We start from the raw sequence: 27,170 nt of genomic DNA on the forward strand, positions 1-27,170 counted from the left end.
CTCTCTCCCCCCCCTCTTGCCCTCTCTCTCCCTCACCCCCTTTCTGTCTCTCTCCCTCCTGCTGTCTCTCTCTCCGTCTCTCTCTCCCTCCCTCTTGCCCTCTCTCTCTCTCTCTCTCTGTGATGCAGGGTGATCAGGGGCAGGCTGGCCCCCCAGGCCCCCCTGGCCCTCCGGGCCCCCCCGGACCCCGGGGCCCCCCAGGGGACACGGGCAAAGACGGCCCCAGGGGTCTGCCGGGACTGATGGTGAGTAACGCCCCTTTCACCCCCCTCAGTTTGGGATGCCCAATCATCGCTCACTGCTCACAGCGCTCACGCCTCTGCTATCGCTACGGGAGAACACAGACAAGTGCTTGCACCCCTGCCTTATCAGCCACCATTACCTGTCTCACTATACCCGTCTAGTCAAAATACACCTGTATTGACTATACCTGTGTAGTCAAATAGCTACTAATTTGGTAACCGGAGGTTATTACTGAGGAACTCTTATGTTGGTTAACATGGCACAACGGTTAGCGATATTCTTAACTACATGCGTGAAACAAGCTAATATGAAATCATTCTGTATCGTGAAGACATGTTGTAAAATTATTGGCAACAGTTATATTAGCCAATGATAATGCACTATTTTAGCTGAAAAGGTAGGGATGATATCTGGAGTGGCCAATCAAGTTCCAGTGGTGGCCAGTGCCCCACCCCATTGGACACGCCCCTGACTGACGGTCTGGATTCCGTAACGCCCTTCTGAACTTCCTCAGGTCAGACGGAAGGACGTTCAATGAGCTCCTCTGGGAATATTCTCTGAATGGGAGCAGGGTGACGGGTCGTCCGTGTATCATCAAATAAAATATTTTCCTTTTTTGGCACAAGCCAGGACAAATCTCCCCATCGCCCACCACACCCCCACAGCCCCCTACCCCCTCAGCTCACTGCAAAATTTAAGTTATTCCTCATGTCTGTCGATTACATAAGCATACATATTTTAAGATCCCCTTTTTATTCGAAACCACTGGGAGAACCTTTCAACTGTGCACCACTGTAAAATCCCAAAATATTAATGCAAAAAAAAAAATAGCTCTGTTCTGTCAGAGGAAAGGATCGTTTTAAGATGCGGAGCAACATTACATGTTGTTCATACCTCTGTGTTCTGCCTCCAGTTATATTGATTTTATTCGTTGCACGGTTGCATTTATCAAAATGAAACTAGATGGTTGTATAAGCACTTCCATTTTTCAAGTGGTTTTTTTTTATTTATTTTTTTTAGTTTTCGCTTTATTATCGCAAACTTTCTCTTGGTACTCAAGCGAGTGCCTTTATGAATCACAAGACATTAAGTTCCAGACACTGATATATTTAATAATGAGTGGCAATGTTCTGTGACAGAAAGCGACCCGTCTTGCGTCCTGGTTTGACTCGTTACGCAGACCTCCTGAAATGAATAAATTAGCCTGTCATGCCCGTTTTTGAAAAATGTAATGGTGCTTTAATTAAAGCTGGAACGAGGCAGATCCAAATAAGCCTTTTAAAGAGGGCTGAAAGACACTAATCATCTTCCAGGGCCATTAAACACTAATGGCTCATGGAGGAAAAGTGGTTTTTCTGGGAGTTTCACAGGAAAAAAAACTATTTCATTTTATTTTTTTTAACAAGAGAAAACTTTAAAATAACATATTGGAACATTAAAAAATGTGGATGCTATTCTTGGCCAACTTTCTGCATTATGGCATTATGGGGTTAGATGACATATTGGCAACCCAGGAGGGGCAGGGGTCAGTGGCAGTATTGCTTCATATTTCTTATTTTTTGGGGTGGGCGGTGGGAGCCTTTGAGCCTTATACCCCAGGCCTGAACCTCCAGATAGCAAGAAGATGAGGTAAAAAATAAATTAAAAAAACTCCCAGTGGGGAGAAAACCCTCAAACGGCAGCGAGAATGGGCGGAAGTCTCAAAAGGAACCCGGCTGTAGAGGGGGAGCCCATCCTCCACTGGCCAGCCTGGTGTACAGTAGCAGACAGCGAATAAAATGGGTTTTGTGAGGTCTGGACGTCCTGACTGAGTTATGCAAGACTATGGCCCAGGAGCCTTTGGTGCTGAAGTTGGGCATATGCGGGACCATTTTTTGATGATGTCACACCCTGTTTCTGCTCCTTATGTTTCCTTTCTTTTTTATTCTTTTTTTTCCCCAGGGAGATCCGGGCGTGCCGGGGGAGATCGGACCGTCGGTAAGTCTTCCCGCCCCTCGCCGTGCCCAGGATGAAAATGTCCGACACCGCTGGTTTTTTTTTTATTTTTGGGAACGACCCAGAGCGGTTATTAATGACCATTTCGCGGGGAAATGGAAATGCACTCACGGGTAAAACGGCAGTGTGTCCAGGTCGCTCTGTGGTTGGGTGCAGGGATTTATGGGGGTTTCCATGAAGGCTGATCAAAGCCTTGGTTCATTTAAGGTCCGGCTCAGAACGAGAGCGGAAATGATCCGTGAGTCGTAACGATGAGCGAGCTTTTAGTGAAAGTCCAGGCCGCACGGCTTCGTGGTTTTACTCGGTCGCTTCCTGGTTTCCTCTCATTTCTCTGGAGAAAAGCAGACGGTAGAAAAGACTGTAATTCCTCAAAGATGCAACAGTACAACTGACTGAATTTTTTTTAATGTTCTGTAAGACCTGATCTGGACTCAACACCTGATTTGTGCAGTGTAAACATTAGTTATAATGTTTAGGAGAGCGTCATAAATCACTGACTGAGGATATGTTATGATTATTGCAAGGCTACTCATTCGGCAATTTTTGTTGCAATTTGGAAATTTTGCCCTTGAAAAAAACCAATATGCTAGCATTGAAGGTTTGGATGGACACCAGTTTTTGGTGTCTTGCAAACAGGTTGCTTAATGAACCTTCAATCCAAAATCATGTATGCTCAGGTGTGCTTGGCTGGGAGAGGATGGGGCTGTAACTCAATTTTTGACCATCAAAATCAAATGAAGTGAAACAGAGTTCTCAAGTGAGCTGAAACTGGATGTTTAGATTCTGTGCAGGTTTACAGAGACTGTGGCAACATTGCAAATTGTAGCTAACCATCCAAATGACTGAAAGTCCCAGGAGGTTTTTTTTTATTTATTTTGTAACCACCCAGTGCAGTGTTTTGACATAGATGCTCCTGTTACAGAAAAGAAAGCCAATTCCACAGCAATTTTGGGCTGGTTAGAACAAAGTTGTCGTTTATTTGCCGAGTTGCAAATGGGACAATGTGGTTTCATCGGTGCCACATGCTCACAGTCGGAGTTAAAAGTTTCGAGACGAGCGCTTTCTGTTCAGCAGCAGTGGTTCGCAACCGCGGAGGCGGTTTGCGTTTAAACGCGATCCTTAGCAACCGCGCGAGCGTACAGCGCTTTCGTCTTTGTTTCTTTGAGCGGAATGTGGGATTCCAGCTGGTAGATGGATCCCACGCCCACCCCAAATCCCAAAAATACCCGCAGCTGTTTTCACCTCGGAGTTGTTTTTTTGCGTACTGAAGTGAAGGAGTACCTGTGGTTTTCCTCCGGAATCACAGCCCGAGCCTTCCGCCGCCCTGTCACCACCAGCAGCTAGACACGCATACGAAATTTATACAGCGCTTCGTGCTAACTTCGTGACAGAGTTCTCCACTTGAACTGATTTAAAGCGATTTCTTGATATTGTCTCTAAATCGTGTTTGGCGAGCAACAACAGAATTTTAAAAACTAATAATAAAAAAAAACCCCAATGACTCATTGATAAAACTGGTCTCAGCTGATATCTTTCCTTCAAAAAAAAAATAATTGAAATTTTATTCACAAATTTCGCTTTCATTTGTGCCTAGCGAAATTAGTTTGGAAGAGAACATGAAGAAGCAGCTTATCTCCTGACCCGTATCACAGACGCATCTGAATTGATGTCTGGCTCGTCCTCCTGGTTTTTGGGATATCTTGCAGTGACAGCCCCTTCCTGGGTGACCAGATGGCAGAAGCTGCGCTGTCGTGATAAAATTTCACATTAACTTATGCCCAGAGGCGCAGGACTCAAGATAGTGTGCTGTAAAGTTTACCTGAAAAAAAAGCTAAGGAATTTGTAAGAAGAAGCAAAACACCTAAATGGATTTATTTTAAAAACTGAGAGAGTTTTGCTGTTTGGGCAAACCTGGTGCACTAAAATACAGACGGGACTGCTGTGGCATCTGGGTTTGGCTAATCGGATTAGAGGAGAGGCAGTATGTTTCAGTTCCTACTCTCTCCATCTGGACAGAATTCAGACCTGGGGTGTCTTTTCCATTCTCACTGGTGAAATCCATTACAGGCAGGAAGGAGCAAATCCAATTGAACAGCCATCCATCCGTCCCTCCTCCTTCTGTAACCACATTACAGTGGTCCATAGAGGGCGGTGAGGAGCTGGAACCAAACCCTGCTAACCATAATGTGCAAGGTGGGACTTTACCTTGGGAGACCAGCCATGACAGAGCAAACACACACACGCACGCGCACACACACACATACACGCATACATGTGCACTCACACACACACACACACACACATGCACACACACACACACACAAACATACATGCATGTGCACACACATTCATGCATGCACACATACACACACACATGCATGTGCACATATACACATGCCGACCAACATACGTGTATGCACGCACATGCACACCCTGCCATATCTCTCATACTGTTGTACACACACGTCCCCACACACACACACACAGTGAGTAACTCTGAGACTACGGTTAACCTGAAGCACGTGCGTCTGCTCTGTCGGAATGCTGAACACCGAAGCCCTTTGATGTCGCCAGGTGAAAGGTGCTGTGTAACAGTAGTGCGTTATGAGGAGGAAGCCCCAGTGCAAACAGAAGGCTTGGTGGCGTGCTGTACACTCTCAGGTGGAGCCGGGGACCGGTCTGGAGTCTGTCCGTAGCGCAAATCGCTTCAGCGTCACGCCCAAACTGAACACGAGCTTTCCGTCTGCGCGCCTGCTACTGCTAGCGATGAGACCGCTCCTGATTAATGAGGAAAATACTGATCTTCTCCAACCTCACATGTCTCAATTGGAGGCAGAAGGACATGGGCGCACACACACACACACACACACACACACAACAAGAGCTTTTGATCCATGATCTCCTACCACATCCTCTAGTGGCTTCCCTGTGGGAAACACTGGGTGTGTGTCTGTGTCTGTGTCTGTCTGTCTGTGTGTGTGTGTGTGTGTGTGTGAGCCCCTTCGCGTATCTTTTTCCCTGCGTGAGTACTCTCTAGATCCATCCCTGCTAGGTGGTCCAGTAGTGTGTCTCTTCCAAAGCTCAGATGGAGGAGACACACAGGACCCATGTTGTGGCATTTGAGCAGGGACCCCCCCCCCCCCCACCCATGTGATGAATGCCTGGCACCTGATCTGAAAAATGGGGAAACCCCCACCCCTCCCCGCCAAAAATCCCACCCAAACAGACAAGACGTGCCAAATGGCATCTTCCAGTTCCTGTACAGACTGCTGAGAACGTCCACACCCACTCCCCCACCCCACTCCCCCCTCATCTCCATGTTGGTTGCCATAGGAACACAGTGAGTGACTTGCGGTCCCCTCCGGACGTCCTGTGATGACAGGGGTTTTGAAGACCGTGCGTGTTAATTGGAACTGAGAACAGACACGTCGCCCCAGTAGGACCACTGCACTCTTTTGTTTTGAGTTTTTTCCCCCCTTGTCACTCAGCTGCTTCTGGGCCAGAGCCCTAGGTCCAGACCGAGGCGCATCGTTGCCTCTCTAGCTGGGCTCCCATACGGGACGTCCCGGATCCGTGCCCCCCCCCCCCATTCCCTCAACCCCTGGGCGTGGTGTCTGTGATTGGTGCTGGAGAGAAGACATTGTCTATCAACGCGACACACGAAACTGCATACAGTACAAGTACATCATTATAAAATATTTTTCTATGTATGTACTTAATGTACAAAGCATATGTCAGTGACAAAGTAAAATAACAACAACATGTATTACAAAACGGCAGCTAATTGAGCATCAAAATACGCACATTATTCTGTTTTCTATGCATGTAATTGACACTGTATTAAAGAAAAATGCTTATGAGATCAGTTTAACCCGGTTTAACTTCTGACAGTAATCGAGAGGGATACAGTGGAGTGGCGTCAATTGCCATTTAAAAACTGTGTTGCCCATTTGTCTTCTTTGAGAGGCGATGATGCAATTGACCTCGTCGAATGTCAAGAGCGGTCAAAAAAATCAAGATTAAAAGCGACAATGCAGGCTTATCCGGAGAAGCTGGACGCGCTCTTACTCTGAAATATTCAAAGCCTGTAATTTTCATACTTGGCGAGACCGTGCAGCCAAACAGACCCTGCCGATGATTGGCCATAAAACGCCACCGTGCACCGGGGAATACCGTTCGCTACCGGTTACCAGTTGCATAAATCTGGGAGAAGATGACTGTATTAAGCAAACCAGCAATGTTTTGGCCGTATCGCAGAGCGATTTTTTTCATGCAAGGGATGCAAAAAAAAAAAAGTCCTCCCTGTTTGTACGGGCCAGCACGCCGCGAATGCCCATCTGCTTACCAATCTGCTGAAATTCACATTATGGAAACCAGCGAGCCGTTGCGGGCTAATGTTCGGCTGTTTTTCGTTAAGTAAGCTTCTTCCGTTATGTGTGACAGTTTGACGTTTTTTTTTTTTTTCTCCCTGAGAGAGACCTAAAAAAAAAAAAAGGGCTGATTATTTCCTCTTGCTCGTGCCAACATCCTGTTCGATTTGTGCTGATTGGCCAGATGGGAAAAGGATGAGTTTGCTGTAGCCTGCCCTGCTGAAGGCTATACAACAATTTTCATCTTTTGTATCCTTTTTTTCCCCCCCACAGGGACCAGAAGGGCCCCATGGAAGCAAGGTAAGGCTCTTAATTTTGGCGCGTTATTGTTATCCCGCGCTGACCTGTTCTCTGTCAGGCTGGCGGCTGGGATGGGGTGCCCCGTTCCTCACTTCCTGTCCTGAGTGCTGCAGTGGGGCTCCATTCGACGCTCCTGGGCCAGTGCACAGTCTCAGTCCGGGGCAGGGGTCAGTGATGAATGGATAAAACAGGTTTTTCGGCAGGATGGGCTGTCATCGGGCACATGTCCAGCCCCCCACTCGCCCCCCCCCCCCCAGTCCCCTTCTCCTCACCCCCATCTGCAGCTGGATAATCGCCACACCACAATGTGCCTCAGTCTCAGTCGGCCCTTAATGGACAATATAAATGATATAATTCTAGGGACTGTTGCAGAACAGACACACACAATAACAACATGCACATCAGTTACTGTTACGCACACACACACACACCCATAAACACACACTAGTAGACACACACACACACTCAGAGATAAAGGTACTATGGAAGTACATTTTTGTTCTTTAAGGAACAAATTTCCCAAATGTACCCTGAAAGTCCAATTATATTCTATTTGGGTACTAATAAGTACCTTTTACGACCAATAAGATACAAATGAATTATGCATTGCTGGCTAGGGGTAGAATTTTATGCATCTATAGGGTACTATCCCAGGGACAAGCATTTGTACTTTTTTAGGTACCTTTTTGTACCTTTTTTATCCCTGAATACGCACACACGTGCACACACACACACACACACACACACACAGGATGGGATGCAGGGGCTTTTTTTTGTGATGAGGTCAGCAGCTGTCCTCTGGGCTGAGAATCCGGTAGCAAGCTGGGTTCTATTAGGGAATCCAATCAGACACTTCCTGTCTGCGACGTTATCTGCTTCCTGTGAGTCTCAGGCCACGGGCCATTCCATTCGCTGTCTGAAGAGACACAGCTCCGCCCCCCCTGGGGATACGGTCAGCTCTCATCTGTCATACCCCCTTTCACTGCATCCAGAGCGTGTCCCCCCCAATCTTCACCTTCCTGTCTCACGCTCTCTTCACAGGGAGTCATGTCCCTAAAGATATTATATATTATATACGAGTGTGCATATAATGGCAATGCTTTAAGTGTGGTTTAAGCATCACATCGCCTCATAAATCGGTTGACTTTATAAGTTTTCGAGAGGTCGCCGAAACTTTTATTGTGTTCTAGAATGTTGGTCAGTTGCCAACAGATCACGAGGCAAATAATGACTAATTTCGGTCAATTTAAAAATCTCAATGATATAGCAAGATCGCAGTGTCCATGTAATGACGATAAATGACTTCTGTTAATGTTGAATTATCAACCTTTTAAAGAACTTTCACAGGTTTATGTCGCACCCATTTTTAGGGCTTTTTATGGAAAGATAATGGGAAAAATGAGAAGTAATAAGCGATGCTTCAGACAAAAGAAGAAGGAAAAAAACACTCTTTAAGGCGCCATTAGAGTTGACGAAAAGCCAAGGAGAATCCATCATACTCTGCCGTTTAAAATTATTCTGCGCTAAAGGTCTTCATTTCAGACAAGATGTGTTCATCAGTCAGAAGGTCACCGGGGAAGGTTTCCGAGGACTGAGATGTTCTCTCAAACAGCCATTAAAAAGCAATAATATGAAACCCGTTAATATATGTAATGATCATAGGGAGCCGAATTACTGTGGAAAGCACCTGTTGTACGGTAAGTACAATGATGAATAAATAAATAAAACGACAGAAAAGGGAGAGAAAAAATGGAGAAGTGTTGGCCAAGGTCCTAAATCTCAGTGTGGAAACGACAGGCACCTGGCAGTTCTGTTGGGTGGTAGCGGTTGTTTTGCGCGAGTACGCCGCTCTAATAATTGTAGTGCGCACCTTGCATGCTTACCAGTTTTTCAACTCAAACACATTCGCCACTGTACATCGGTTCAGCGCCATAATGTACTGAAAATAACGTAAACGTACACATCTGGTTTGTAACATTAAATGGATTTAGTTTAGGATACCATGTTCGATCAACGCAATGTTAAGGCTTGCTACTCACCGTTGTTTGTTCCGTTTGTTCCATGTTCAAACTGGAATGACGTAATCCGAATGTCACGATTCTGTGTAATTTTATTGGACGCGCTGGACAAGAAGAATTGGCCATTTTGAACGGGGGAGACCGTAAAGTGCATTCGGGAATATTTTCTAGTACCCAATTAGATGTGCCATTATTATATGGAAAGGAGCAACTGATAATAAATATATTAATACTTCTATGTGTAAAAATATACTGTCATTTCCTCTGTGAGATAATTGAATATGGTGTGGAAATGGTATAGTCCGAATAATGTGTACTATATAAGCAGGTCATTTGTTGTCAGCAGGGTGGCTGGTGGTAGTCGGGCGAAATTACGCAAGTATAATTGAATTGCTGATGTTGTTTTGTATATGTGTATAATAGTTGTGGGCACTTTTGTAAATAAAACACCCCACTCGGGTTGCACAAGTTTGAGTCTCATCTCCAAAATTCACTGTATCTTCCGCCGACCGTCCATTCTTATATCAGTTCGGAAAGTTTGTATGGGCACCAACGGTATGATGCCGACTCCAGCCCTGAAGACTTTGCCCAGTTCAACCCCATAGTGGCGCAATAGCAATCCAAATATAAAGAAATATTCAATGATTCACTACTGCCTGAGTCTTGACTTTTCACATGTAATGTAAGACTTTAACATTGAAGTACACTGTTTGATACACACTGGTGATTTTCTTGTGTTTTTCAGTACAAGGCTATTATAATTGCATTAATTATAATTAATATAAATTATATTATCATATATGAATTACATAATTTTATGTGAACGTAGACTCATTGTCATTCCAGGACATCATTTTTTTAAAACTACTTCCTGTTCAAAGACGTTGCTTAGTTTCCATAGCTATCAGGTGCTTCTAATTAGAAATGGCAAAGAGAAATAAAAAATGCACAAAACATGGTCCGTGTCTCAGGAGGATACACACTGCAAAATCACCTTTTTAAAATCGGCTATCGGGTGCCATGAGGGAATGTGCTTCTGCGGGTGAATTTCCGTCTGCTTTGGCTGTGTCAGTGTGTAATGGTGGGCAGTTCGGCATTTGGTTTGAATGCTGGACAAGCCTGGAGGCTAAGCTGCTATGCTCTGGAGATTGAATACCGCCTATAAATCTTTGTAACTGATGGCTTTCTTTTTTTGTTTCTAGGGAGCGATCGGCCCCCCAGGACTGCCTGGCGTTGATGGACTGAAGGTGAGTTGGAAGTCTTTAAAACTGTATCTGCTGGGTTGCTGTATGGTTCATCCTGTTAAGGCACTTTATAAAAAATAAAACATGAATCGATATATACACATCGTGCCACCATAGAGTTTCAGAGGACAGTGCGTGCTCCTCCGCACTCTAAATGGACAGAAGAGGGTAGCGGGGAGAAACAGGAGCTCGCGAACGCACCAGAGGTTACCGTGACATGGCTGTCCCCGAGCATCAGCGCTTCTAGTTTGGTTCCGTCTGACTCTTAACTCTCATTCCCGAAGCCTCGCTCTGGGGCAGAGGTGGAAACATGCCATTTCCTCTGCTTTAAAAAAAAAAAATCATTTTTAAAATGGAACCTCAGGGCCTGTGACCCAGTGCATTGAGAACCGGACTCGTGTCTGAGACCAGGAACCCAACGATCTGAGTCCAAACTTTTTCTTTTTTTATTGGCTGAGGGATTACTCTTTCCCATTAAATTAGCATTACAGCCCTCTAACGTTTCCCTGAAGGAGAAAGTAAAATGTAAAAAAATTTTTTTTTTAAAAAGCCAACAATGGAAGCCGTTATCAGTTTGATCGCCATTCACGGATAACAAAATGAAGATAAGCAAAGCAGGGCACTTCTTAGCATTAAACAGTGCTTGGGGAACAAGATAAATGACTGATCTCAGATAGAGATTCATGCTTATGAGCCTTACTCATTTTAGAAGGGAAACGCTGGTAGAAGAATCACAAGCGTGGCAATTTATAGTCGTCTGTCATGTGATTTATAAGTTGTGGCATTTATCACGAGTTTAGGCCAATGGCACCCAGGCCTGTTTCGTTATTGTGGCTATCCAATTCTTATTTTTAGGCGCAATTTCCTTTAAAGGCAGTTCTGGTTAAGACTGTGTGGCAACAGTTTGAATTTCCAGTGGAATTTTGGAATCTAGTCTGACGAAAGCAAAGTCCTGTCACCATCGCCGGTGCCCAATGCAATTTTCCACAGTTTTACTCGACCATGTGTCTTTCTGGCTTCATCGTGGCTCCAAGTATTTTAAAATTTAAATAAAAACTGAATTCTATTTCCGGCAGTTGGTTGCGGTTTGCGCTATTGAAGGCCTGTGGGTGAATGCTTTGTAAATCTGCTGCTTATTCAACGTTATGACATCCGGGAAAGAGTTAAATGACCTCATACATGTTATATTGCATTTGAATTATAGTATTCATGATATTTACCTTGTTTTCCATCAATTTTAAATGAGTTTTCTGATGTTTTCAAAGCATATGACCATACAAAATGTGTAATAAATGCATGTTTTTTTAGGGAGAACATTTTTGTTTTTTAAATGACCACATACATATTATTTTGCATTTGTATTATTGTATTCATGATATTTACCTTGTTTTCCATCAATTTTAAATGAGTTTTCTGATGTTTTCAAAGGTAGGCTACCAATGGCTTCAATTAGGGTTTAGGGCTCAAACTAGGGTACGGTTAGGGTTAGGGTTAGGTAAACGGTACGTCTAAGGGTTGAGGCAAGTTTACGGTTGTGTTTAGCAGCTTGAAGAAAGGTTAGGACATGGGTTTGTTAATGATTTGGAATGAACCAAAAAATTTATCTACTAGCATGTGTACCTATGACCATACAAAATGTGTAATAAATGCATGTTTTTTTAGGGAGAACATTTTTGTTTTTTAATGATCAAGAAAGACTCCTATCGAGCCCGTGTCATCTAACTTTTTGTTGTTAATTTTGTCCTGGTGGGAGAGTGTTTATTTAAATCTAGTGAATTACTTTAAATATAACCTTGAGCATCAAGTCCCATTGGTTTTTCTTTGGTTGTTGTTTTTTTGACAGCAAAACTAGAATATCTTGCTGAAATGTGAGATGCTCCTCTTCTAATTTAATATGAATTTATGCCAAAAAAAAACAATCTGTCCCATATGACAGTCATTTCATTATTCCTTTTATCACAAGGTGACTGTTTAAAATTACACCTCTCTCTCTCTCTCTCTCTCAGGGTGAAATGGGAGAACGGGGGGAGAAGGTAAAACCTTAATTAAGTTCATTGAACCTTGCTTTGGCTTCTGGGAAATCTCTCCTTCCCTGTTTGTTCTCGCTTATCTGGCTAATCGGCTTTGTGACAGCGGACTGTGGATGGTAATCCTGAAATGATAACAGGTCTGGGTATGGAATGAGGAGGAGGAGAGACAAAAGACCTTTATATTGGCTCCTGGGTCACATTAATAGCGGGATGGGTTGGGTTCCCAACATCCCAGCATGTGGTGCTGTGCAGGTATTAGAGAGCCTGGGCTCTTATTTCTGGGTAGGAGACCCCCTAATTTAAAAAGCAGACTCTTCGAGGGAATCTGCTAGTTCACAGACATAGCATTGGATCATGTTGTACAGCTCCGTGCTCATGTGATACAACAGGTCTGCTTGACTGGGGCCAAATGCAGCACTCACGTATGCATGCTTTTAGCCTTTTGAGCATTGGCAAGCTTAGCTTTTTAAGGTGTGAGATCAGACATATGTGATTAGAATGCTCTTAACTGAACATTCTAATGCTAATGTCACAATCACTACTGCCAATTGAAAGCAGAGAGTTCTAGAACACTGAATTTTGAAGAAGAAAAAAGATCATTCCAAAAAAAAAACCTACTCTTCTGTTATGAGACTTAACATGTTTTTTTTCCCTATCAAGTGCAAAATATTAGCTTATTTTAAGTTGATTTTTGCTTGACAAGTGAAATTGTCTTACCACATTGGGAAATCTCGAAATTAGTAAATGTCTCACCTCATTAGCAATCTTGTTATTTATTGAAAAGGTAATAGAAGTAACATTTTAGGTCTAAATATAACCAAAAAACTTTTTTGGTAGCTGTTTAGTAGTTCAGTATAGCTGTGGAATGAGGTCTGCTTTGTTACTGTTTGAGTGGAAACCTACAGGATGGTAGATCTCCAGGAACAGGGTTGGGCAGCCCTGTGTTGGAGAGAAGTGTGTTCATTCAGGCTTCTGTCAGGGTGACTGCTGCTCTTTGTGTCTCTCTCGCAGGGTGACATGGGAGACGACGGGCCTAAAGGAGAGCTAGGGGAGAAGGTGAGACCTCACGCTTGCTCGATTTTGTGCATCTGGGGCCCCTTTTTCCAGGCCTGGAAATTGATTGCATGAGGAGCCTGGGAATCAGCTGATTAGCACTGCATTCTGTTGATGTGTACCAGCTGGGCAAAGCTGAAGGGACCAGCAGTGACCTCAGAAAGGCACCGACAGTGACGTCACAAAGGTGCCGCCAGTGACCTCACAAAGGAGCTGGAAGTGACCTCTTAACGGGACCGACAGGGACCATATTAAGACACATAACAAAGATTGAAGATAAAAACAAACTCATGTTTTCAGATGACACCCCGTGTCTATATTTATGAAAAATTAAGTGAATCCATCTCTCTTTATTTTAGGTCAGGTCTTGAGGCTTGGCCTTTGTCAGTGGTAGTTATTTGAATGAAACTTTGCCAATCTCAAGCTGTAGTGGTGGTTGCTTATGCTGAAAGCATTTGACGAATGTCTAGATTCTAAATTGCAAGTTGTAGTTGTCGGAATTTAATATGAGGAAGATTTATGTTTGGTGGTCTGGCATGTGCAGGTACTCATGTAGAATGCACTCAGTGGCCACCCTCAATCACAAATAACCACTCTTTCTGGGGTTACACCCTTTCATCATAAACTATGCTGACAGGCTGCTTCCTGTCTTTGTTCTATCGAACGTTACAGTATGTTTTGACAGTTTCTGGACCAGCATCTGAAGATGTGTAGGAAAAGATACTATTCCACAGTGTGGTTACTGTTGTACTTGTTGGTTATGCTATATCTGATTGGCTGAACTAGTCACATAAAACTAAAATGTTCTGATTAGTGTTTAATTTTTAGTCAGTATTAAACTGGTTCACTAGTTTAATCATATTCACGTGCCTAATTCTTAATGTGGTGAAATCGGACAGTTGAAGTCAAACTACTCGTATATAAAAAATAACAGCATTTACTTTGTCTTGCTCTTTTTTTTTCTTTCTTTTCTGGCTTAGTAAAAATTTTATTTGGATTCGCAGTCCAGAGTTCACGCATTGGTACTGGGTTCCTCCAGACAATTTCCGTTGCGTGTGATGTGTAAATATTTAACGGGGTGTGAAATTATGTGTGACTCAAAAGAAGCCTTTCCAAATGAGCTTATTCAGTCGCAGAATTTTAATGTAACGCCAGAAAAAAAATGAATAAATAAAAAAGAAATAAAGAACTACACAAATTCCCACAACAAATAAAGCCTGATTTCTGGGCTGTGAAAACATCGGCCATAAAAGAGCGCCGCTGTACTTGAGTTCTCGAGCGCGTAAATCCATCTGGCTCGCGCCCAGCTCAGCCATCAGCATTGGCAATGCGGTTTTGTACATCTCCATAACTACAGTTCGTCCAGAAACAGCTGCTCAGTTATTTATATATTTATTTTACATTATTTATGACCTTAAGAGATGGCCTTATCCTGGGGAACGGTTTTTTTTTTACACGTGACTGAAATCTGGATATCTTCATGAAGCAATTCATAATTTAGTGTCATGGTTAACGGTACCGCATCAGTGCTTGGCCAGATACCTGAAGCAGCAACCTCGCGGCTTACCTCCACAGCCCCCGAGCATGTTACACTCCCGGAAGAATGAACAACATAATCACTGGTCGATAGATTTATATTCTGAAACTTTCTCGGCGTGATGTGAATTTCACCCAGTAATGCTTCCCTGGCCAACGGAGGAGATCGTCGCTAAGTTACTGAAATAAATAGGCCTACCAATAGCATTCCGCTCGCTAGATAGATTTGTTTGTGTGATTCTGTTCTCGTTATGGACTCCCAATGTGAACACTGTAGCTATCGTAAATTAATGCGCTCTAATTTTGGTTTGGGAGACGTTTCCGTGAAACTCCCCACAAGGTCATTTTTATTTGGTGGCGATCGCCAACTTTTGCTTGTGTCCCAACGTACAACGTAAATTTACTCATACATTTTACGTGTAATCCGTATGGTAACGGGGACTTTGTGCGCTAGCTTCGATGACTATTTCCCCTCAGCGCGTGTGTGGTGTGAAGAAGCTCCCGCCACTCACTAGTCTGCTGTCAGCGCGGGACCTCATTAGTCACGTAACAGGCGAGTGATAATTTGCGAGAAACATCCATATAAAAATGTAAACGAGGTCGTAAAAAACCCCACTATCCAGATGTGGCCGTCAATGCAGTTTAGTGTCGCCGAAATTGTGATGAACGGCTCTCATAAAGGATATATTCCACCGTCTCTTATGTGCAGAATATCCGCCCCTGCCGGCCGCTGGCCCATTCTCAACCTGTGGTGGATGGTTGTGTCCTTTTGTCCGCATTATATCGCAGAGATTCCGCAAGATCAGATTTTATCAGCTCCCAGGAGATGGAGATTTTAACATTCCAGGTTTCCCACGTAATGTCGCTTTTTGTAGATAATGGTCGTTAAGGACAGGCTATTGCTGGATACTATATATGTGACTGTGTGTTTTTTTTTTTTTTTTTTTGTGTACTAATTAATATTTATGGTATTTCTAAAAGCTTGTTCGTTCGTGGCCCCTCTGCGTAAATGGCACTTCGTTGCGCTGAGTCGCCGGCTGGCAACTGCACAGGCGACCCCTCTGCGTAAATGGCACTTCGTTGCGCTGAGTCGCCGGCTGGCAACTGCACAGGCGACCTGAACGGGGGACTGCAGCGCGAGCCCGACTGTGCAGTGTTCTCCGCGGTTAAAAGTGGCCGCAGGGCCTCCTCCGTTCTCTCACATCTCAAAAATCTCCGATTGTTCGTTTCATTAATTAATCATGTGCGGCCGCACGGGTGCGCTTGTGTGCGCGCGCGCGCGCCCCACTAATGTCAAGTTCAACTACCCAGAAGTTGGGGAGTTCATGATGGCAACGATTGTATGTTTGATTTACAGCAAAGTTAACAACCATTCTGAACTAATTAGCCAAATTCCGACTGGATTGTATTAGAAGTTGGTTGCATATTAATTGCACTCTTACTGATATGCAGCAAAATATGTCTTTTGTTCTATTCAAATGTAGCTTTTTTAAAATTTTGCACCAGTACAGCACACACTCATTGTTAATCATCCCAAACCAGGGTGAGTGCTGAATAGCCTGCGGGACAGTGACATCATTTGGAAAACAAGAACAAGCATCGTGTGCCTGAGGGAAAAGCTAACTTGTAATGGCATTGTGTGTGTCTGTCCCTTGCAGCGGACCATTTTCATTGGCTGGCTGACTCAACCCCAGACAGATGTGTTTAGCTCATTCTCCACTCTGTGCTTTTTAATGCTTTTTTTCCCCCAGCTTCCTTCCGGCAACTCACCGATCCTGCTAACATTACAAAACTCCCCACTCACGTGTTCTGCTGCCAGTGATACTGAACTGTGATTGGCTTACGGTGGAAAAGGATGACCAGACTGAGACACCTGTGTAACATCCAGCTCATTAAAGGCACACGTGTGTACAGCGTGTGCTCTCTGGTTCGGCTCACAGCTGTGTGAACAAGCAGACCTTCTCAAGGAGTCACATTCATACAGGCACTTCTGCCTAGAATATGTTCCCGGAGGAACCAATTTTTTTAACCTATCGTTTCCCCCAGTTTTTCTTCGTAACACCCAACAGACCTGCCTTGTCACCGTAGCTTCCTCTTCTGGCCGGGGAGGGCGCACACCGACACAAAATCAAATAAGCAGACGCCTTCATCTTTCAAAAATAATAAACTAACACAACAGACTAAAATAACTAAGACAAAAGAAAGCAAAACTGAGTGGCAGCTTTTCAGCTTGCTGCTCATAGCTGCTCCACTTTTCAGCTGACCAGGTTTTCAGCAGCGGGTTTACTTTCGTTTTGTTTTGGGGCGGAAGAAAACAAAACTCAAAAACTCAGTCTCGGTGTGTACTCCTGGACTCGGCCCTGGAGTGTGGAGAGAAACAACACCGTTAAGTACCTGGGCTGCTTAAATTAACGCAGCCCAGGTGCGTGTGCTGTCTCCACCAGTCGGCATCGCCGGGACCAATCCGCTTGCCCGGCAGACCAAACGTGACAGTGTGTTTACCTGCCCTGTGTGAAGCTGACGCTCTGATCTCTTCCAGGGGGATGCAGGCTCGTCAGCTGCTGGGATCAAGGTGAGTCATGCTCAGTCGTTTCGAGGAAATTTCCCCCCCTCTCTCCGAGACAGATCGCTCGTGTCCAAACAAATTCATATATAATATTCTCACATTTCACTTTTTCTTTGCTAATGTGCCGCTTGTACTCTTTCCCATCTTTTCTTATGTCCTTCTCTCCTGCTCTCTGTCTCTTCCTCACTCCATCTGTTCCTTTATCTTTCCCACTCTCCTCCCTCCTTTCTTCCTGCATTCTCCCTCTTATTCCTCTTCTTCTGTCCTCTCCCTCTCTCCTCTCACCCTCTCACATTCTCTCCCTCTCCTTTACTCACTCTCTCATTCTCTCCCTTTCTCCTCTCCCCCACTCTCATTCTCTACTTCCTTTTCCCACTCTCTCATTCTGTCCTTCTTTCCTTTCCCCACTCTCTCATTTACTCTCTCTCTCCTCCCCCACTCTCTCTTACAGGGCGAGCCAGGACTGCCAGGGAAAGAGGGACGTAAGGTACTGTAACACCGCAGAGCTGCACCTGCGCGCTGGTGAAACCGGCCCCTCCGTCCTCCCACACGCAAACTGTGTGGAGTTCCGCACCCCGCATCTAAAGCCCACGCTCGGTCAAGGCTCTGTGTGCCATGTTATTTAAGCAGTGATGCAGCATCTCGGTCTGTTTTGCTGCATGTTTCAGTAATTCCTGAAAAACAAAAAAATAGGTTGAATCAGACATGTGGAAGAAACAAAAAAAAAAAAATAGAAAACTCTTGGCCTAGTTTGTTACTCGAAGTCAAGAAAGAAAGTGTGCTGCTGTTAGATTGAACACACACACACACACACACCTGCATGAAGCTGCTTATGATGTGATGCTGCAACTCCAAGGCCTAACAGCCATGCTAATAACACTGGGCTAAGCTAACGCACCATTCTACACGGCACACTACATTTGCATAAGACTTTGCTTTTATTTACATGCTGGTTTTTTTGCATTTGATTTGCCCTTTATTATGATACCCATTACAGGTCAGTACGTGATGTTCTCAAAAAAATTCCCCGGGTCCTTGTAGCATTGTTTGGAGATTTTTTTATAGTACTCTTGGCAGTGTGTGTGAATATGTGCTGGTTGATAACACGCTCACCTGTGCTTTGCAAGGTGTTTTTAAGAATCAGCTGTGGCTGATCACACATGGATGAGTGTCCAAAAAGCACTACATCGTCAGTTCAGCTCTCTCTCTCTCTCTCTCTCTCTCTCTATGGTGTTAATTTCTCCATCAGTAGCGCACAGAGACTTCTGTCAGTATTTCTCTGAAATGAGACAATGGGGTTATTAATAGTGTTATTAATGGGTGATCAGCATATAATTACAAAATGTATATGTTGCAGCAGGTCCCACCAGTTGCTTATGCAACCCATCACCCTTCTGGGGCTTGTAGTTCAACATTGATTTTTTGGTCTGCGCATTTGTTGATTGCCTGGCTCCTTGGTAAAAGCATTTTCTTGTCTGCAAATGAACACCCCCAGACAACAACGTTTTAAGTGATTGATGTTTTCTTTGGTCTGAAGGAAGGCTGAGGTGTTGTTGAAAACGAATGGCTTTGGAATGAGGATCCAGTCCATTAAGTTTCTCAATTTTAAGTTTTTGCTTTCCAAGAGCATTGTATGCTCTGCAGTAGGGTCACACTCACAGAAGAGCTTCCTTGTAATGGCTCAAACTTTTCCTGTGTGTAGGGAGAACCAGGACTTCCTGGGCTGCCTGGACTTCCTGGAATTAAGGTAACTACCATTGTGACATCACACCGCCAGCCCCTCCCCGCATTCCACCCACTCAGGCAGTCAGTCCTGTAGGTGGCAGTGTGCATTCACATCTTATTTTCGGATTAAACGCAAAAAAAAAAGGTTATGTACCTCAGTGTCACATAAAAGGCAGCAAAGGTGTTTGTTTAATGACATTGGTGCTAGTTTAGGAAGAAAGGTGCGATTGGCATGAGATGGAGTGGTTTTTTTTTTTTTTTTTTTTTTTTTGCGCACCATGAGATTGTTTACCTACCGCTGTTTGCTCTTTAAAACGCTTTCCCCTTTCTAATCCCAGGCTCTTGTCTGGCTGTGTTTTATGTGTTGTGACGCAGCTCTAATGTGATGATTGCATGCTTTCCCTGCAGCTGAAGTCCTGGGCTGGGGGACTCACTGCTTTTAACATCTGATGGATGCAGTTGTGCACTTTACTCTGCAGGCGTTTATGGAGCCTTGAATCCCTGCTTCCAGTACATATGGCCATGTTGCTTTTTCCGTAATGGGAGACAAAAATATCTGTTGAAAAAACAGGGGGCATGCCGTAACCGAGATGTGTGATGGGTTTATGGAATCCTAACACCGTAAACAGGTTTATGGAATCATAAATGGCTTCGCACATACAGGTGCAAAAGCCTTTAGGATTCCATAAACCTGCACACATCACCCGAATTTTCCTTGATCAAATCAGTTTGCTATCTTGCAGCGTTTGCGGTATTTTTGGAAAGCGAGCGAGCGAGCGAGAGAGAGTGAGAGATGCAGTTGGAATCTTCCGTTGCTCAAAGTGGCAGAATAAGGTAGTTTAGTCCTCGGTTCCCCGTTACTGCTTTAATGCAGAGTGCGGATGGTACAGGGCCCTTAACAGACTTCCATTCGCAGACGCTCGGGCTGTCCGAGGCGCTTTTCCGTAATGGAACCTGTGCGCTCAGCCTTCAAATTAAAACGGGACAGTCCGAGATGAATGGTAATTACGGACTGAGGCGCGTCTGTCCTAAAACGTGCGAGCGGTCGCCTGCTTTACAGCGCTCTGGGAAAAAGGTCTGAACTCAATTTGGAGTTTTCCCCGCTGTTCTTTAATACCTTTGCTTACTACGCACTAGATATTTATTCATTAGACACTCTCCAGGCGCAGTACACGTGAGTCACCACCGTGAGGCAGTATTTACTTGAAGCTGATTGACACTCAAGAAGTTGTTTCGGTTGTGTATGCAGGTTGTTGCTTGTGCGGTAAAAGTATGAGGAGACACACTATCTGTTTAACAGATTACTGATTTTAACTTTTTCTGTGATTCAACAATGATCTGTTGACCAAATGGTCCTTTTCACTTTTATTTTCAACGGGTGGCAGTGTAGTATAATGGGTTAGGAACTGGTCTTGTAACCAAAAGGTTGCAGGTTTGATTCTCGGGTAGGACACAGCCGTTGTATCCTTTAGCATGGTACCCAATCTGCATTGCTTCACTATATATCCAGCTGTATAAATGGATGCAGTGTAAATGCTGTGTGAAAGTTGTGTAAGTCGCTTTGGGTAAGAGCGTCTGCTAAATGCCTGTAATGTAATGTCTAAACTACCACACTTACTGCCTTAACATCTAACGGTTGACAGACTTAAGGCAGGCATTAGATCTATAGAGAATACTGGTTAAGTTTAGTTTTCCTGTGCTACTACATACTAGTAGTCAGTCTTCTATAGCTTTCATATCTGTCAATCATGCCGAGCAGACGTGATTGCTGATAATCGGTGAAGATTGTAAAGTTTGAAGTGCCACTGATGTGTCAGTCAATACGGTTTAATTGTGCTGCCAGTAGAGTTGGCTTTGAGTGCATCTTTCCAGAGCGAATAAAAGCATTAAGCATCATTTAGTTAAACGGGAGGAACTATGGAACAGTTTACTTAACCCCATTGTGTAAATGTAATCAAGTTAAACTTCCAGCTGTGGGATATTAAAAGTAGCAAATTAATTAGCATGGTGGCATACTGAATGCATTAACTTGCTAAATAGATTAAATCAAAATAAAGCAATAAATAGATTAATGTTGACACTAACCATTTTAGGACATGGAATGCTTTAAAGTAATCGGCATTACCTTGCCAAAAGAATATGGGATGTGCACTTTACTTTTCAAGCTGTAAAGGAAAACCCTGGTTCCTGGTGTGTGTGTGTGCATGCGCATGCAAGTGTGCATAAGTGTGTACATGTGAGTGTGTGTGTGGGCGTGTGTGAGCATGAGCATGTGCCCGTGTGTGTGCGTGTGTGCGTGTGTGTGAGCATGTGTGTGTGTGCTGTAAGTGATTCTGACTGCTTGTTTTCAGGGGGAGCCTGGATACATGGGACCTCAAGGAGATCCTGGTCTACCAGGGCTACCTGGAACCAAGGTAGGTAGATTTACTGTAGCACTTAGAGCGATTACCATCAACGCACCGTCAGCACTTAGAGTGATTACCATGAAACGGTTACCATCAACATTCAGAATCAGTACTATACTGTAGCTTAAAGACAAGTGGCACTAACCATCAATGTTCAGTACTATAGGTTTTATAGACGAAGAGCAGTTACTATCAATGTGCTGTACTCTGCAGTGTATAACTCAAAAGTTATCAGCAACCTTCAACATACAGTGCTTGCAGAAACTTGGACATGATTTAGAATTTTTTTGTCCTGTAATTTAATCAAACAACCAAGAATAAACTGGAAAGCTTTTAAGGGGTGGGGGGGGGGGGGTTCATATGATCTAAAACAGGCCATCTGGATGGTAATCAGCACGTGATCTGACAGTCCGTGCGAGCGGTTGCCTCAGCTGGGTGAGTCGGTCCGCTTTGGAAGAAAGTGTGGAATCATGGAGTGACCCGGTCCTGCTCAGAGTCACGTTTACATGCCTCTATAATCTTATTTGTGTCAGGATCCAGGGCCACAGAACCAGAACCACTGCAGACTGTGTTACCGTCAGCGTTTTGGGTCCTGGCTATCGGACCGCAGTTTAGCTTCTGAAGTACCCGATTGGCGTGGTAGCGCAGGGCTGTGCATGTATGGCGACAACGGACAATTTGTTCGGCAAATTTGCATGTGCGTCTGTCAGTCTGATGGAGTTGGGCTGGGGCACCTCGGGGAGGGATTGCGGGTCGGGAAGGGGGCACCTGGCTGCAGATGGGGCTCTGAGGGGGGGGGGGGTGGTCTGGGGCCTGGGATGAGGGGGGGGGACCTGGTCACTGATGGGGTGCGGGTTATTGTGTACTGTATGCTGTGACCCTTAGTTTTGTAAGCGGCCCATACCACAGTGAATGGGGCAAATGTGATGCGTGATGGAAAACCATCCATTATGTAGTCCCAAAAACTAATCCTGCAAACTTGGCATTTGAGAAAGCAGGGATTTGTTTAGACTGCGGGGGAAACCCCAGATCTCCTGGGAGCGGCCCTGTGTTGGTTTCAGCAGTGCTCCTGGGATTGCCTTTGGGTAAACCAGCGTATTGGATGGCCCGTCTTGTTAGTTTACATTTAGCCGGTAACTCACGTTTTAGACGTAGTAACGTGATTACGTCTGCGTTCTTCAAGCAGTCCTTGCTGAAGTCCCCCACGCTGGGAACTCGAACCCTCAGTCCAGCAGGTTCCCGAGTTCTCGGAGAGTTGAACTCGGCGAAACCCTGGAAATAAGTATGGCATCCGGGGATTTTAAGTGCACTTCATTTAGAGAACATTTCACCTACTTAACAACTTTCTCGTCCAGTATACTTAATTTTTATATGCTCAACGGTAGGCATGTAAGCTGTTTTTCACACGGCTCAGGTCTGTGAGCTATGGGGGAGGGGGGATGCGGGGTTGTGTTGTGGTGTTATGCAGGTGTCTGCCTCTAGAGGGCGCTGGCTTGGGCAGTTACAGTGGAGATGCCTGTGGCAAAAACATAACCCCTCCTGGTTTGGAAAACCAGCAGCCCAGAAGGAACGAGTAAACTCGGGCTTGGTGCGGTCAGACTGGATCGGACTGGCCTTTCCCCTTTCTCATTGGAATTTCTGAATTAGCATTTGAAGGGCACGGTCCTACCCATAAGCCCTTTATGGCTTTTTACCTGCAAATGTATGATTTTTAAAAATCTTTTTTAATCTCTTTTTTGTGGAAATTAAATAGAAGTAAAGTGCTAGCAGCAGCAAAAGGAAAGAATGTAGAATGTAGGAGGCATTTGGGGACAATGTGGGGGGGGGGGGGGGGGCTAATGCAGCAGCATTTACGTTTTTACTACATCTAATGTCTGTAATGTGACTGGATATCTCCCCTCTAATTCCCTACAGGGGGAGCGGGGTGACCAGGGCCCCCCAGGGAAGGGCGCCCGAGGAGAGACCGGTCCCATGGGACAGAAGGTCAGTGCGTCTGTCTCCGTCCAATCACAGCACACATGATGACGTCTATGAATTAATACGAAATCCAAAGGGAAAACACACAAGCACCCGCAGATCAGTTGACATGAATAAAAAATCTGGGATGTGAGCAGTTAGTTTAATCAAAAAATCTGTTGTGGTCCTGCTGTGGCCTTTCCACTTCTGTTCACTACCTCTATTGTTGTGAGTATTTGGCGCCATCGTGTGGTTGGTATATGTAAACATTCAACTTATGCAAAGTTGGTCTACAGATTCCATACTCTTCGGACTGGACACGTTTTTATGAAAACACATGGCAAACTGGAGCATACTCCAAACACAGGATGTCACAATGTTGGCATTGTGAGAGAATAAAAGCTTTTAGACTATCTTTCCTCTCCCAACTGTAGATACTAGTGCCTTGCTTTCTGACTTAATTCTCAATTTCCCACTTTAAAATCTGGACCTTCTCCAACCATTTCTGTAACCATGCCTGACAAACAGTCTAAACACACTAAATCAATTTGCCTTTAATGCACATTAGTGAAGGATCGTCTGATCCAGTACTTGGAAGATTTATGCTGCATTGAAGGAAATGAGCTCACCGACAGTTTAAGATGAGCTTGTTTTGATATTAGAGTAATTTCTTATTTAATAAGTTTGCGGATGAAATACAGTATATTTTTTAGAAGATTTTTTAGAAGATTTAGGACAGTACAGGTGTACTATTCTAGAGTGTGCATGGTCCCCAAAGGACATTAGGACAGTGGACATGAGGAAACTTGTAATGGATACTGATATGCAGTTTTGTCCTTCTGACTGAAGAGGGCGCCTTATTTCTTTTCTCCTCTGTCTCTTTCTGCTGCTACTCTCTCTGCCAGGGAGCGCAAGGCGAGTCTGGAACCCCAGGCTTCAAAGGGTCAAAGGTCAGTGACTCAGACTGCAGTACTGCTACTGTACGCTTGAAGTGGGCGGGGTCAGAAAAGCCTGACCCATCTGTTCACCGGCGTGTCAAACCAGCATGTGGATACTGTAGTCAGATGTGAGAGAACACAAAAGAAAAGAAAATAAATAAATAAAATAAAAATCACGTTTTCCACTTGTCGAAGTTGTGAAGCTAGCCAGCATGTTTGATTTGACCGAATGCCTCAGATTTTTGGAGTTTGATCGCTTGAGCCTGATATTGGCCTGCAGGGTGTGAGGCTCGCGTTGTTCTTCAGCGTGTGTGTGATGCGTGAGATCGGAGGTCTCTGGAATGCATCGCAGTCTGCGTAACCCCACGCGTGTGTGCTGGGCTGGTTCCCGCCGTTCTTTCGCCACTCCTGGGCTTTTCATACAGTACTTTGTTAGGAGTTAGGAGTTCTGACTTGTGTGATTAGGCAAAGTTTGCTTTTGCTTTTGTGTCCATTCTGTATGTGATGTGTGTTTACTTGGGTTGGATATTTTCTTGTCGTGCGATTTATCTTTATCACTCTTTTCATTCTGTGTGTTGTTCCTTTCTTTACATGGGACCGTGACATCATAATCACATGACATGCTCGTTGGTATCGTGTGTGCCAAGACAGACACGCGAGGCAGTCTGGGAACAGGGTCTGCCAAGTAGATTATTAATAATAATAATAATAATAATAATAATAACAGTGCAGGGCTTTCATAACATTTCTGTAATGTTGTTGTGATGTTGCTACAACACTGCAACCCTGTCATCTTGCAGGAACTGCATCAGTGGCATTGCTCCAGGACTCATTACATTACATTACATTACATTAATTTTGCAGACGCTTTTATCCAAAGCGACGTACAAGAAGTGCAGTTCATGGTCATAGACAACTACTAAATACAGGTTCAGTAAGATACAATACTTATTTTGTACAGCTATTTCTAGCCAAGAACACCGTTTAGTTCACACAGTGAGCACTATTCTGACCTAACCTCTGCAAAGCCAACTAGGCCGAGGAATAAGCCTCAAACCCGCAGCCCCTTGGGGAAGTCCTGATCCTCCGGTGATGGTGTTACAAAACAGACCTGGTTTCGGTGCCGTCAGGCGTGATGAGTGCTGTTTATGTTTTTCAGGGAGATCCCGGGGAGACGGGTTCGACCGGACCCAGGGTGAGTGGTCGGTCCGTGACATGAACAGCCCCCCCTTTGCATGTTCGGGGGGGGGGGGGGATTTATCAGTTTAAACCGCACCTGGAGACATGATCCTCTCCTGCTCAGGCCACCGGAACCGGACCAGAGTAGCCTGGGCTTCCATGTGAGAACATATCGGACTCAGCTCTGATGATAATGTACAGAACGACCTGCGCTTAGTGCTTAATGCAAGTCAGTGATTGGCTGAAGAGGCTCCACACCTTGTTTCCAAGGCTTCAATTGGCTGCTGATTGAAAGGAAATCATAAAAACCAGCAGAGACTGCGGCCCCCCAGGACAGGGGTTTGAGGCCCCCCAGGACAAGGGCTTGAGGCCCCTGATCTAAATCCTCTGGCTAAATGATATTTTAAAGCACCCTAGATGATAATTGAAAACAAAGAATGAAACAAAAAAAAACAAAAAAAAGTCTACACTTAGTTTTGTGAGTTATTGTCATTTCTTAGTGTGGCTTAAAACACATCATCTTGTGTGGAATCTGTAGTTATATGTGGAGGCTTCTGAGTAGCAGACTGTGCTATTGCTTTCTGTTCAATTACGCAAGTTTTTTTTTATTTTTTTTTTTTGCACTCTCCGCATGTTATAATAATTTGTATTTCTCAGGGGACCAGGAAAATTATTTCGTTGTTTTCTGAAGAACAAATTGGCTCCCGCTGACATTTTAAGAGGCGGCGTGTGCCCAAACGTACGGTTCTGTTCAAGTCTTTAATCAGAACTCTCAGAAATAATGTGATAAGGTTAAACGTGTGTGGGAGGGCTTGTTAGACTTGAGTAGGAAAAACATCCCGTGATTAAAGAAAACGTTTAAAAAATGCGAAAACTGCTTCTGCCCTTTGTGTCCTTGTTAAAAACACAATTTCCCTCCCAAATTTAAACAAGTGATTGATTAACTCCCTTAGAGAGAGAGAAAAATAGGCTGAAGTTAAACAAGGACACCAGACCAGGTAAAATGTCTGTGAAATTAAGTGAGAATTAATCTGTCATCTGCAGAGAAAATTCTGAAAGCGTAGGAGAAGTTAAGGCTAGTGGCCTTTCCCCTTTCTTATTGGAATTTCTGAATTAGCATTTGAAGGGCACGGTCCTACCCATAAGCCTTTTATGGCTTTTTACCTGCAAATGTATGATTTTTAAGAATCCTGTAGTGGTTTGTCTTTTTTAATCTCTTTTTTGTGGAAATTAAATAGAAGTAAAGTGCTAGCAGAAGCAAAAGGAAAGAATGTAGAATGTAGGAGGCATTTGGGGACAATGTAGGATTAGGGGAGGTGTGGCTGCTGCCTGGCAACCATCACACCCCCACACACGCGCACAAACAAGCACACACACACACACACACACACACACCCCCCCCCCCCCCCCCCCCACCACACACACACACACACACACACACCCCCACCCCACCACCACTCCTCGCGTGCCCCACCCATGGTCAGATCACTCTGCAGCCTTTAGCTCTCTTCTCCGTTTTCTGTGTGACTTCATCAGTAAACAGCTGTCATATGTACCCAGGTTATCAGCCCCAGAGGGGGGGGAGCGAGGAGGAGTGGGTGGGTGGAGGGGG

At 44.5% G+C, this 27,170-nt stretch overlaps 1 protein-coding gene and 1 long non-coding RNA gene across 3 annotated transcripts in view; one reads left to right on the forward strand and one right to left on the reverse strand.

Annotated features, from left to right (window-relative positions):
* The window catches only part of LOC118228199 (collagen alpha-1(XXV) chain-like), a 118,561-nt gene that overhangs the window by 72,988 nt on the left and 18,403 nt on the right, over window positions 1–27,170 (forward strand). The window contains exons 8-20 of the mRNA XM_035419537.1: window positions 129–245; window positions 2,185–2,220; window positions 6,882–6,908; window positions 10,129–10,173; window positions 12,177–12,203; window positions 13,212–13,256; window positions 17,329–17,361; window positions 17,807–17,842; window positions 19,058–19,102; window positions 21,432–21,494; window positions 23,400–23,468; window positions 24,347–24,421; window positions 25,539–25,574. Coding sequence (XP_035275428.1) covers window positions 129–245; window positions 2,185–2,220; window positions 6,882–6,908; window positions 10,129–10,173; window positions 12,177–12,203; window positions 13,212–13,256; window positions 17,329–17,361; window positions 17,807–17,842; window positions 19,058–19,102; window positions 21,432–21,494; window positions 23,400–23,468; window positions 24,347–24,421; window positions 25,539–25,574 — 654 coding nt within the window. The remainder of the gene's footprint in view (window positions 1–128; window positions 246–2,184; window positions 2,221–6,881; window positions 6,909–10,128; window positions 10,174–12,176; window positions 12,204–13,211; window positions 13,257–17,328; window positions 17,362–17,806; window positions 17,843–19,057; window positions 19,103–21,431; window positions 21,495–23,399; window positions 23,469–24,346; window positions 24,422–25,538; window positions 25,575–27,170) is intronic.
* LOC118228013 lies at window positions 2,292–4,403 on the reverse strand. Of its 2 annotated transcripts, none has more exons than XR_004765395.1 (3): window positions 4,264–4,403; window positions 3,880–3,979; window positions 2,292–2,569 (listed from the first exon to the last, which is right to left on the reverse strand). It is a non-coding gene; the product is annotated as an uncharacterized LOC118228013 (long non-coding RNA). The 2 variants fall into 2 exon arrangements; XR_004765394.1 differs by having other exon boundaries at window positions 3,880–3,984.

Source organism: Anguilla anguilla, chromosome 5 (genome assembly GCF_013347855.1).
Source record: "Anguilla anguilla isolate fAngAng1 chromosome 5, fAngAng1.pri, whole genome shotgun sequence".
Taxonomy (NCBI): Eukaryota; Metazoa; Chordata; class Actinopteri; order Anguilliformes; family Anguillidae; genus Anguilla; species Anguilla anguilla.